Here is a 13,200-nt window from a genome sequence, read left to right on the forward strand (position 1 = left end):
ATACACACATAAAACCCCCCCAAAACAAATAGAACCCGAGCTGGACTAATACTCTACCTTTCAAAAGTGAATGAAGAGCAAATCATACTTTGAATAAAATCCCTGCAATAAACAGCCTTTTAATATTAATACACATTCAAATGAAAAGTTCCTCTGGAGAAGTTTTGCAGTTTTATTTATGTAAATATCTACACTCTTTAATGCACTTGGGATTATAATTAGACATTTGCGTCAGTAAAATAAAATACCAAATGGTTGAAACCTAAACATTTTTCACTTGGGTAAAAAAGAAACAAAACAAAATGCCATCACATGTTGTATAACGGTATATCTCTTAAGAAGACATGGTAATAAAAATATTTGTTTCTGCTTTAGTGTTAGATTGGAATGCAAAGACTATCAGATAATAATGAGAATGCAGCACCCTTGTTCTCTTCACAATCACGGTACTCTAGGCAGCATCAGGAGTCAACAGAGACTGGTCCTTTTTAATTCAAGGCACTGAGGTGTTTTTCCAACTCATTTTCAAGCAAGTCCTTGTTATACATATATAACAGATATTATCGTCAGACGTGATAAAAGACAAATTTAAAAAATATACAGGAGTCAAGCTTTCGGCGTGGGAGAGAAATGATGGCTGAACATGCAGCATTTGTGAGCTTCTTATGAAAACAGCTAAACCTCTGTGATCATTTAGGACAAATAAGCAGCAAATAATAGTTTATATTCATTTTTCAGTCTGTCTATTTTACTGGAGTATGACACGAGAGAAAGACAACAGTACTAGTCGTAGACTGCCAACCGTAATAACTTTGGTATGACTGCAAACACATAAAAGAAATGTCCAGCATTTTTAAAGAACATACACATTAACTCAATCAAAAAACATTGATTTAAATGCTTAACATGACTTTTTTTCTCTGTCCTTTTTAAGGCCAATGGAATAAATATAACTGCTTTAAGAACAGTGATTTGAGACACTATCACACACCTCATCACAGGATGTGTGCTCAACTTACTGATGTCTATTTTGCATTCTTCATACAGGTTAAACATCTCGACAGGCTGTTTTCATGTTAAACTGACACTGAAAATAATAAAAGCATAAGAGAAATGTTGTAAACAGTCAGGCTAGTCAGAGAATGAATGCAGTAACAGAATAAATTGTTGAGATAATCTTCAGGAGTCTATGGCTGTCCACTGAGAACAACATGAGGTGACAGCATCCTTGCGATCGGCGGCGGAGGCAGACGACTCGAGTGTCCTGGAGGTCTCCCATTCATGATGGTCCACCACGCATGTATGTATCTGTGGGTGTGGATATTTTCTAATGATGAAGTGTCTCTGCCTCATTGCAGTGGATTATCAAACACAGAGTCTGGTAGTACAGAGATCTTCAGCTTCTTCTCTGGCCAGCTGTACTCCTTTGGCATCTTTGTCTACACAAAGAAAAAGGACATACAAGCTGAAACACGCAGGCTGTCAAACAAAAGTTGAACTACAGGGCTTTTCCTCACCTCCTCACGAGTGTTAAGTTCCTGTAGATCCCCTAGCATCTGCTCCACAAACTCTTCAGTCAACAATATCTATGCAAGGAGAACAAAATCTCAAATTAATGCATTAAATATTTAAGTGCCAAAGAGAAAGGCTGATTATGTGCGGGGACATACCTGAAGCCAGGGCCCGTGGGCTGCAAACGGATGTTCTTCAGTAGCAAAAGCTCCTTCGACTCCTGTAGAAACAAAGGTAATGGCTGTGTCTCCATTGATACTTTTGTAAGTGAAGTGTCTCCCATGGAGCAAGCGGCCTCTGCAAAAAAAAAAAAGTAAATAAAAAAATGATTCGGTAACGTATGTGGCTTTGTATGAATGAGCAGTTAAAGAACCATCCTTAAATAATAGCAAGCTTTGGAGAACTGGAAAATTCTATATAATATTAAAAGAATATTTGAATTTTTTTTGTTTTATAGTTGGCATGTAATATTCTCCAGCCAAAATACGGGTTTAGATGACAATCTTTGTTGGTAAGTATATAAGAAGTGGTTTTGAAGGTGAAATTACCTTCAATTAAAAAAAATAAGTGAAAAATGGACATAAATTGTACATATTGTACCTCAGTTATGACAAAGCAAAATTTGGTGTTAAATGCTGACCCAATTTTTGAACCCCATTTAGTGAAAGCCACATTTGATGCCACACGCTGGTATCTATACACCGTGTTGCCAATTATTCTGGTCTTTTCCTTTGCTTGGGCAGATTACAACAAGCAGGTTTGTGCTCCCCTTCTCAGTCCTGCCTGTGCTGAAAAACATTCATTAAAGCACTAAGAACCTTTAAGACACCAATTGCTTAAATAATACTGTGTCTGCAAAAAGACACCCTGAAAAAGCCAAAAACTAGGTCACTCAGGTGTAAAATTCACAAGGCAAAGAGAAACTAACAAACAAGAAAACAAAACAACAAAAAAACATGATTGTGTAAATGGAAAGTCTTTCATCGCATGTTTTGCTGGGTATTTGATATTTTTGATTTTGTAAAAAATTTTACTTATTTTATTTTTAATGTGTCTGTGAAGTGTTAATATAAGTTGACACAAGTTGACAAAGAGGTAATTGTGTTATAGAATTCAAGGTCACCAACAAACCCAGTTTGAACCGTCCTTCTGAAGACACTTCCTGACATCCCTCTGGTTAAGTAGAAGATTACCGGTAAGTAGAGTTACCACAGATTACCGGTTAGTTGAGTCCCTGAAGTCAACCTCTGTTGACTTTAGGGACTAAATTATGATGACAAACTTTGACTAAGTCAAGTTTCAGAAATGAGGTAAAAAGGGCAAACACAATTTGCACAAAATATTACTGAACAAATACTGGTGACCCAGGAAGGCATGACGGTCACTTTCATGCCAGATGTTACATTCATGTTTACTAAAGACTAAAACTTTGAGAAATGTGCAGAAAGCCCCAATTAAAATAACATGATGAAAATTAATCTCATTGGCTTTGGTGTTATGCTAGTACTTCTTCCTACAAAGCATGGATATTGCATGAATATTTTTTTAGCAGTCTATCTGGAAGATAGACCGCTAAAGGATTTCAAAGGGTTAGTAAAAACAGAATGATGCAGTACCGCAGGCAGAGGGGCAGCAGGGTGCCGGACTCTTGGTTGAATTTTAGATGGACGCTCTCCAATTGTCTCGTTCGGACCAACTCGTGTGGAACAATGGCAGCTGAACTCTCACTTTCTAAGCTGTCTTTCCGACTCCTGAGTGAAAAGCAAAAAAAGAGATTGTCCATGATATGGGACTGTGCTGACATAGATTTCAAACCTCTTTTGGCAAACAGTGATAGAAAGCAGAAAACACGAACAAACAAGGCACTGACAAGACACCATATAACCTTGGTAACAGAAATAATCACAATTAAATTCTAACTGTCACTTATACAGTGTGTCACTGCGCAGAATAGAGAGAACTATCTTCGGGCAAACCTTGTGCCACACTGAACCCATGCTTATGTGTGTGTGTGTGTGTGTGTGTGTGTGTGTGTGTGTGTGAGTGAGTGAGTGGGAGGGACACTCACTGGGGTCTCTCTAGGCTTTGTTTCTGACTATTGATGGGTGGTAGTGCTGCTTTGCTGTTAAACTCCAGTCCTTTCCTCAGGGTCTCTCTGATCTGCTCTGTGTCTGTCAACACAGACAAAGAACAGCATGAAATTTCCCATCACTGAGAATGACCCCAGAACTCCCCAGCACACATTGTTTAAGCATTCTTGATCTTAATAAGAAGACAGACTACTCACAACCTTCTGTTACTCTGCATACCTTTATCTGAGAGCCTCCGTGGCTGTGATCCAATGCAGATGGAGCGGCTGTCCTCCTCGTCCTCTGGCGGCCGGCTCAGATCGTCCCACACACACTTAGCACTAACCCCACTCAGGTTAGAGCCTTCAGTCTCGATACCCTGATCCACTCTCTCCTGCTTAGATGAGCAAAAAATATATACGCAATCATTAACACTAGCTCATACATGGTATAAATATGTCAGAAATGACAGAATGCTGCATAAAAATTTACAGCTCAGTGCTTTCTCAGGTATAAATTTTATTTGAAAATAAACTTTGTTGTTCCTGGACATTTCAGAGAAATGGAATATGGAAATATTGTTTACATTTAGTAGCACTTATATAAACTTTATATGGATACGGTAATGCTTCCAAAAACAAAACAAGGCAGTCAGAGACTGCAACATCCCACGACACCCTTGAATTCAACATTTTAACCTGACCTACACATTTTTATTCCTCTGGCTTCCTGAAAATATTGCTTTTTGTTTTGTGATTATATCTCAGCAGGTTTCAGAGATGTGTACCTAAAAGTGTATACAGTGCGCCGTAATTCCTCGTGGTTAATGCGTTCCAGGAACCACACGCAATTGAAAAATTCTGCGACAGAGCGATGAACTATTTATCTCATTATTTACGGTAATTTAAACTTTTATGAACCCTCCCCAAACTGATATTAAACCACATTCTATCCGTATTACCTTTCCCCACACTCTTATCGACTGTTTACAGCACTTTCGTATCTCACGGAAGTCTGAGACTCACAGAATGTAGCGCACTTCCGGATGCCGTCAGCCAAAAGAAATGCGCGTATGGCATCACGTGACTGCCTTCCAAAAATCTGCGATGAGTACAAAAGTTGATATTGACCTTGACTTAGTTTTCTCAAGGTCATCATCTCATTTTCATCCCCTTTGCTACCCGACTAATGTGTTTTTTGTTTCATCTTTCTATCTGCAACGGTTGTGAAGATATTTGATGGACAAACCGACGGACGAACACACCAACACTGACAATTACAATACTTCACCGCTTCGCGGGATGTAACCAACACACCCAGCAGACAATCAGTAGCTGACTCTTAATGATATGCAACAGTACAGTATTTAACAAGTAGTCTAGTTCACAAAATTTAATAAAACCTTACTTGTAGGAGTGGATCAATGTCAAAAATGGTCTCTCCTCTCCTCATGTCCGTGATGAGCCAGGGGCCACCAGCTCTGCACAGAACACTCATCAACATTAGTCCGAGGCAACATTAACGTCAGGCTCAATACAACGACAGAGTTAATACATGAACGAGCAACTAAGCTTTACTTGTGAAATTTTGCTCCAGTTTCAGTTCAATTAATTTAGATTCAAAGACTGAAACCTGTAAATAATGACATAACCTAATATGTTTGGTATCATTTAAAATATAAATATGGCTTCTAGCCAAACAATGTGTTGAACTCACACTCTCACTCCACGCATCAGCTCCAGGATGCCTTGGCCGTTCCATTGCTGCGCAGCCTGCAGCTCCTCTGTACACACACCCACAATCTAAGGGAGACAGTACTGAGCATCAAAGAGTGGAGTCTACAACCTACTGACTGTCCACATGCATCTTACTGTGGCTCAGCGCATTTATATCTATTTATCTATAAATCTAGAGAGAGGTATAGATGTATGCATGTATGCAACAAACTTTCATTTGATCTTAATCTATGCTAATTTCGCAACACATTTTACAATATTTGTGTATATTACATTGCAAATCATACTGCAGGTCTCTTAATTCATCTTCTTGTTTGCACAATGCTAACACCACATGTGTGAACTCACCTGTAGGAATCCCACTGTGCCAAACGGGGTTTGAATGGGTTGCATCTGAGGGTCCTCTGTGAGCAACATATGCTGAATACGAGATTCACTGTTGTCAAGAGGACTGTGCCATGACACATGGTCACCACTACAAAATGTGTTTTCTGTACAAGAGAGAAAGAAATCAGAATTCAATTTCCAAATCAGTACAAAATGTGCTGTTTAAAGTTGTCTAGTTTGTACCATTGTTCATATATTACAGTCTGCACAGAGCATTTGAACATGTCTCTTCAACCACCAGTGGGGAGCAGTCCCTCTCTTACAGAACTACTGATGGAAAATAACAAGAGCAGATTATTCACAGATGAGCAAGAGAATATGTAGGAGAGAGAGATTTAAGTCCCAAATGTGTCAAGGAAAACACATTTCCATCAGCGGAATGTGTTTGCTTGGGAGGTAAAATGCACCCAGCACAAATACATGGGAACAGTGAGAAAGAAGATGGCCAGGAATCAGCATTCATCTAGGTCATGAGCCCAGCCCACCCAAGAGAAAATTGACCCCAGCTGGGCAGCAAAGAAGTCATAGGTGTTGAAGACATCGGAGCTTAAAAAGAATATCCTTCTACTATTTTTGCATGGCTTTTTAAATGCTTACATTCCTCCTTTTCTTGTACAGATATTTAAAAATGGGTGACAAATTTAAAGAAAGTAGGAGTGCTGTATATGCCCATTATACAAAGAGTACATGTAAAGTTATAGGCTCCATTAATGTTATTGTTTAAAGGTTTATGGAGATTGTTTTACTCAATGACAAAGAGAGAATAATGGAAGACTAGGTATTGGCACTCCAACCAAGAATGATGCATCCTAAATCTAAGACTGCAGCCAATTCCTCTGTACAGTAGTACAGTTATCTCTCGTGCTTTCGCACATCAACACGCGCGACTTCACCTCATCGTGGATTTTTAGTAGGTAGTCACCTGATACTGTACGCACACTCTATTGGCTGACGGCATCCGGAAGTGCGCTACGTTCTATGAGTCTCGGAACGTAGCGCGCCTCAGTGTGACACAAAAGTGCTTTAAAGAGTCAATTAGAGTGTAGGAAACGGTAATACAGATAGAAGGTAGTTTAATATCAGCTTTTTAAACCACATTATACCTGGGTTCATAAATGTTTAAATTACCATAAATAATAAGATAAATAGTCTGTCGCTATATTGCGGAATCTGTTATTCGCCTGTGGTTCCTCGAATGCATTAACTGCGAGGAACGAGGACACACTGTATATTCTAAAAACCTATCACTGTAATCAAAATACTAACAAAGACTGCCTTCTCCAGTCAAAATGAAGCCATTCTAGTACAGCCTTTACAGTTAACATTTCCTGGGCTATTGGCAAACAACACAGCCAAAACCAGAATTGACATTTTTAATGTATTTGTGTGACAATTCTTCTTTTCCTTTCGGCTTGCCCTGTTAGGCATCGCCACAGCATGTCATCTTTTTCCATGCCAGCCTATGTTCTGCATCCTCCTCTCTACCACCAACTGCTCTCATGTCTTCCCTCACTTCATCCATCCACCTTCTCTTTGGTATTCCTCTTGCTCTCTTGCCTGGTAGCTCCATCAAGGCAAGAGGGCAATAGAAAGACAGAAGAGAAGGTGGATAGATGTAGTGAGGGTGTTTCACGTGAAAACTATATAAACCAAAATAAAAGTATTTCAATGTTCCCAAAGCAAGATATCATACTAATGCCCAATTTTGTATGATTACAATACAATTTAAATGCAATCAATCATTAGATATTCACGGTAAAATGTGGTTAAAACTTAAGAGTCAACAGTTTGCTTGTGACTGAAAACTTGCATAACTGCTCACAATAAAGCAGCTAAAAATGATTTGAAAAGATCAATTACATTGACTGCTGTAGGTCTTCAGGGTTTTCAGTGTTTAAATCAAAGCAAATCATGATCTGTTATATTTTCTTACCAGATTGGAAAACATAGCGAGCCAAGCCTTGCATGAGTTCAGCCGGCCAGGTTGGAGGTGCAGTTTCTCCCACCTCTCTTTTAAGTCTGAATGTGAGCTCAAAGCCAAATCCACTTGGTCCATCGGCCCCTGTGAATCTAACACACACACACACACACACACACACACACACACACACACACACACACACACACACACACACACACACACACACAGAAACAATGTAAGAAAATATGCAAACCTCTGAAGCTGCAAATTTGTACCCTTTTAATATACAGGATGGCTGTGAAAATCACAATTCTGGTAGCTTTTGGAAACATCATAGTGCATGTAAATTCAGGGACACAGTTAAAGGGCTCCTGACATAAACAAACATCTATTTACTGATTTAAAAAGAATTGATGCAACTTTTCACAATGTGAATTGAAAAAACTTGAAAAAGAATCAGAAAACCCTCAAAAGTATATATACATAGCCCTCAAAAAGTTCAACATCTGTTACCTAAAATGTGATGCACTTCCTTCAGTTCCCCATTGAAACTACGAGTCAAGTTGTATCATTTGTGTACTTACTCATGAACCCTATTATCTCCATAGAGGTCACTCAGTCCAAAGCTGACATAGTGCCAATGCTCATGGATATCCTGAGATGGGCTCCCTACACTTCTGTACATACTGATGTAATCTAATGGGTCTGGTCCACCTAACCTGCGAGAAACACAAAACCATCAGCCATAGAACACATCTCAGCACGACACTGTCTACTCTTTAGCACACCTATGAAAACACAACAAAGACTGAAAGCAATAACACTTTGATGAGAAGTTTCATAATTTTCCCTGTAAACTTAAGTTCAATAGTTGAGCAATGACTATTCTTCAAAACATTATCGGTACAGAAGTTAGTCTAGTTAGCTAGAGTTAGCTTAGCCGCTAAGCTAACTGTTGTCCTCACCATTAGTCGGCATGAACTTTCTCTACACTCAGTCCCAAAGAAAAACACATGTCAACTCCACACCAACTAGATATGATACCTACCAATACTTTACAATAGCTGTAACTTGAAGTGGGTTAGCCTGGTCGGGGTACAGTCGTCTGCATTCCCCGTAGATAGCCTGTAGTCCGGGAGGAAACAGCGGCACCAGCCCGTGTGCTTGAGCACCGCTGGTAGGCCGTACCTCGTCCATGTCGAGGCTTACAAAAGTTAGCCTACCAAACTACGGATCTGTGGGTGTGTTTAGCTGTCTAAGCTCAGCTCAATAAAACAACACCACGCTAAAACATAAAGATTTCAAATCGGCATCGATGAAAAACAAAGAAAGGTTCCCACCCCAACAGTGATGTTACCCAGGGTAGAGCCTGTTGCTCACGCGTTACAAAAAAACTATCTGTCCATTGGTTGGATGGTGACTGTGACGTCATTGACTGACAGTGTTTACTGGCAAATGGGTGATCTGATTTGTTTTGTCTTCATAGTTTATTATAATTGACCAACACGTTGAAATAGTAGGGTCAGGTTTGGGTGTACGGGTCAGAAGAGTGTGAGGAAAAGGTTAACGAGTGAGTGTTGCGTTAAAAGTCATATTTGAGTATAAGTTGGCCTGCATAAGTATTACAAAATTGTCACAAGAATCATTTGTGCACAAAAAGTCTTTTAGTGAGCGTACACACTACTACCATTTTATATTTTATGTAAAGTGTTTACTTACAAAAACAACATAAAAACGAAATACTCAAGTACATCAGAATTATTTATAAATTGAGAACAGTATTCAAGTAAATGTTAAGATCATGGTGACTGATGATTGCTTAAAGACATTGTTATTTTCGCCCCACTTGTTTGTTTAGATTTTCTTGGCTTTTTATACTCTTGTCGTTAAAAGCAAAAGAAAATGTCTTTGTAGAGGCCAGCTCATTCATTCATTCATCGTCAAATAGCCGCTTCATCCGCTGTCGTAGGTCGTGGGGTGCTGGAGCCTATCCCAGCTGACTGGGGTTGTGAAGCAGATTACACTCAGGGCACGGCGCCAGTGAACCACGGAGCCACATATAAACGGACAACCACCCACGCACACACTCACATCTACGGGAAACAAACACTTCGTTAATGTCGAAGGGAGTGTGACTTAAAGCTTGAAGTGAGTTTTGTTACAATTTCCTAAAGAAGAAAAGAATTCCATCACAATACATTGAAAATGTGTTGAAGTCAATTTTTGATAGAAATATGGTGTGACTGGGGATCTGGTGGTATTGATCCTTTTAATGTAATGTTTAAGAAATACAATGCGCCCTCACACATTTGTGCATTAACGCTCGCGACTTCACGTCATCGTGGATTTTTAGTAGGCAGTCACGTGATACCATACATGTATTCCATTGGCTGATGGCATCCGGAAGTGCGCTCAGTTCTGTGAGTCTTGGACTTACGTGACGCACAAAAGTGCTTTAAACAGTCGATAAGAGTGTGGGAAAAGATAATATAGATAGAAAGTGGTTTAATATCAGTATGGGGAAGGTCATGAATGTTTAAATTACTGTAAATAAAAAGATAAATAGATCGTCGCTCGATTGCGGAATTCGTTAATCGCGTATGGTTCCTGGAACGCATTGACCGCAAAGAAAAAGGGCACACTTATAGGAAATACAAGTCAGTAACATGAGACGAAATCCCAAGAAAAGATAAGGAACTTAATGGGTTTTCTGAAATGAATGTGAAAGTAGTCTGCAAGCAAGCAAGCATAGGGATTTATAAACCATATTATCTGTTGTGCAAACATATTCTAGGTATCAGTTCATCAGATAATCTTCTCACAACCTTTCTTTATTATCTGATTGTTTTTGGTTATCCATCTCACATTGTTACATGCAACAACACCATTTTGCTTGCTGTATATTTCACTGTACAGTACCGGTGACTGATGATAACTGTAGTCCGAGAGCAAGGTTCGTGCTTTGGTTTCACCATAGTGGGTCCATCCATGGAAGATATTGGGCAGGTTTTCAAGGAGCTGATGCAGGTTGTCAGAAGGAATCCTGTATAGTCATTGCTATACCATGTATGTAATAATCATATTGTTTGTAGACAATATAGCAAAACACCATCACTATTGCAATTTGATGCTACATTTGAAATGTTATGATAAATAAGAACATAATGACAAAAACTTTTCACTTTGATTTACTTTATTGGCAAATGTACAATACTGAGCTTCAGCTATGAACAACAGTCTGATATTTTATAGTGTATTTTACTCAACAGTATTATTATTTGGAAATTAACAGCATTATCATTTTATAAATGTTAAACACACACACACACACACACACACACACACACACACACACACACACACACACACACACACACACACACACACACACACACACACACACACTCAAATAACAATTGAACTTGTAGTAAATTTAAGACATTCTTGGACACATTGAAACCACACCACTATTAATGCATTCTGATGGACAAGACTTCCACGCTGTGCTGCTGTGCAGGGAGGTAAACCAGTACCATACCAAAAGAACTGAGCCCATAGATGACAATTGAAGTTGCCACCATCTATGGAATTCAGTTCTCATGGTAAAGAACTTTATTTTAGTTCCTCCAGAGTGTCTTGGTCCTTGAATGGCTAAATTATTTATTTATTTGTGTGTTTGTTTGTTTGTTTATTATTTATTTATTTATTTACTTACTTATTTATAGCTCACACAAAACTTATGAAATCTATAATACTAGGGAACTTGATAGATCACATATTGAGCAACATCATGAGATGAGTCACGCATGACATCCGTGTTTGTCAGGAAAAGCTATGTGATACTGTAATGATTGTGTCAACCCTGAGTTCATTGTATTCATTATTGTTGTTGTTCATTACTGAATTGAGCAAAGGTTCATAGCAATGCAATTGCACTTAATCATGAACAGTGATATATCATAGTTTGTATTCACATTAAACAACATTAAAAGCTGTCTTTGAAAGTAACTTTTTGATAGCTTACTAATAAAAACAGACAGAGTAGTTTTATATTAGTACAATAAAAACAAAGTGGAATACAACCCTCTAGAATGAAGCTATGATTGAAGGGATCCAACTTTGTGGTTAGACGGCCTACGGGGAGTTTCAGGGTCATCTGAGGAAACCATCCACTCTGCTAAGGATTACTGGAAATGCTTCACAAACACTGAAACTAAAGTCTGGCTACCAGGCTGATGTAAGCACTGAATCAGATTATGGTGATAATGTGTTGGTCAAGGAATGAGATGACTAATCAGTTATGGCCGTACACTCCCTGGAAAAGAACTTTGGGACAATATGATTACTGACATATAGTACGTTGATGTATCTTTGAACCCTCCAAAGTAGGTTTGCCATTAACCAACCTGTATTACAGGATATCATACCTCATTAAAAAGAAACAAAAAAAACATACTAATTCAAGGTCTTGGTTTAGTATTGATAGTGGCAACAGAGAGAAATAGTTCCTCACTGTTTTCACAATCACTGTGGTTTAATCAGTATGAGTGCACAATCTTTTAGGATATTTGCAATAAAGTACAATGAACTCTCTGAGGAAGGCCACACCTGAACAAGTTCAGGAAACTCCTATCTTTCCGGCAGTTTAACTGGGAAACAACCGGTTCTACAGCCTGTTACTAGACAAGAAATATTTACTGGGGCATTAAACCATTTTTAAAACCTGAGCTAAGTCAAGTCATTAAAAAATGCAGTGTTGTTAACAAGACACATCATTCCTCTGATGATGTAGAAACGTCACTGTACCTTGAAAGGTTGTAGTTCATGTGGGCACAGCTGACAATGTTACATTAACCACTGACCATAAATCAAACGGTTTTTACATGTACAGTATACTTACCCCAGACATTTATAGACAATTCTTACATTCCAGACCTCAGGGAAATCAGAAGTGTATCTCTTCATGAAGATCCTCCAGGACTGTGCTCTCAGAGAGTAACACTTCAAACATGCTAGAGCTGTTCCAGCTCCAAAAAAAAAAAAAAGCAGTGTTGAATCAGTCTTTCCAAACACAATGAAAAAGCAGTGGAACCATGCTCCAATGACTCATCTACATATTCTGCTCTCTCTCATTTCCTAGACGCTCCAAGGAAAGACAAAACTAACTGTCTGACATTCAAGGCAAAGAACCTTAAATACCACCACCTTTCACATCACATCAGTTCCTCTCCCTCCTCTCTGTTTCTCATACACTCCCTCTCTTCGGTAAGCCTGACAGTCACTTCCCAGTAAGAAGGAAACAGTGGGAGTGAAGAGCACGCCCCCACACAGTGAATCAACACATAATAGTTTCTGAGGAAAACCATATGACTTGCCCAGCCCCTGTTACCATAAAGTAAGCAGGGGAAAGGCTGTGTCTACTGGAGGAACCAGGAATTCCCCGGCAGACCATGAACAGCTGTTAAGATCAGACACTATGACGAAGCCGACACACTGGAAGTTTGCTAGCAGCAAACAGAAACCATGTTTGGTGTTTTATAAAGGCACAAGACCCAAATAATGTTCAATACAATAT

At 39.0% G+C, this 13,200-nt stretch overlaps 1 protein-coding gene across 4 annotated transcripts; it reads right to left on the reverse strand.

The window, feature by feature from the left end:
• Window positions 1-158: 158 nt before the first annotated feature.
• Window positions 159-8,992, reverse strand: sufu (suppressor of fused homolog (Drosophila)). 4 transcript variants are annotated; one of them, XM_068328115.1, is made up of 12 exons: window positions 8,674-8,992; window positions 8,210-8,344; window positions 7,638-7,774; window positions 5,666-5,808; window positions 5,298-5,383; window positions 4,989-5,061; window positions 3,822-3,975; window positions 3,581-3,683; window positions 3,129-3,263; window positions 1,671-1,809; window positions 1,518-1,586; window positions 159-1,439 (listed from the first exon to the last, which is right to left on the reverse strand). In XM_068328115.1, the coding sequence occupies exons 1-12, from the start codon at window positions 8,820-8,822 to the stop codon at window positions 1,350-1,352; spliced, it is 1,413 nt and encodes a 470-aa protein (XP_068184216.1). In that variant the 5' UTR covers window positions 8,823-8,992; the 3' UTR covers window positions 159-1,349. The 4 variants fall into 4 exon arrangements, with proteins under 4 accessions (XP_068184216.1, XP_068184215.1, XP_068184218.1 ...); XM_068328114.1 differs by having other exon boundaries at window positions 3,822-3,978; XM_068328117.1 differs by having other exon boundaries at window positions 3,822-3,978; window positions 7,638-7,766; window positions 8,210-8,339; window positions 8,674-8,784.
• Between the last annotated feature and the right edge of the window lie 4,208 nt (window positions 8,993-13,200).

This window comes from Antennarius striatus, chromosome 11 (genome assembly GCF_040054535.1).
Source record: "Antennarius striatus isolate MH-2024 chromosome 11, ASM4005453v1, whole genome shotgun sequence".
NCBI lineage: Eukaryota > Metazoa > Chordata > Actinopteri > Lophiiformes > Antennariidae > Antennarius > Antennarius striatus.

What these genes read in the sequence shown, in the direction of transcription:
- sufu (XM_068328114.1), bottom strand. Translation starts at nt 8,822, where the DNA reads ATGGACGAGGTACGGCCTACCAGCGGTGCTCAAGCACACGGGCTGGTG. An exon ending in GGAGATAATAGGGTTCATGA is followed by an intron (nt 7,775 to 8,209) that starts GTAAGTACACAA and finishes TGTGTGTGTTAG; the next exon opens with ATTCACAGGGGCCGATGGAC. An exon ending in TCGCTATGTTTTCCAATCTG is followed by an intron (nt 5,809 to 7,637) that starts GTAAGAAAATAT and finishes TCTCTTGTACAG; the next exon opens with AAAACACATTTTGTAGTGGT.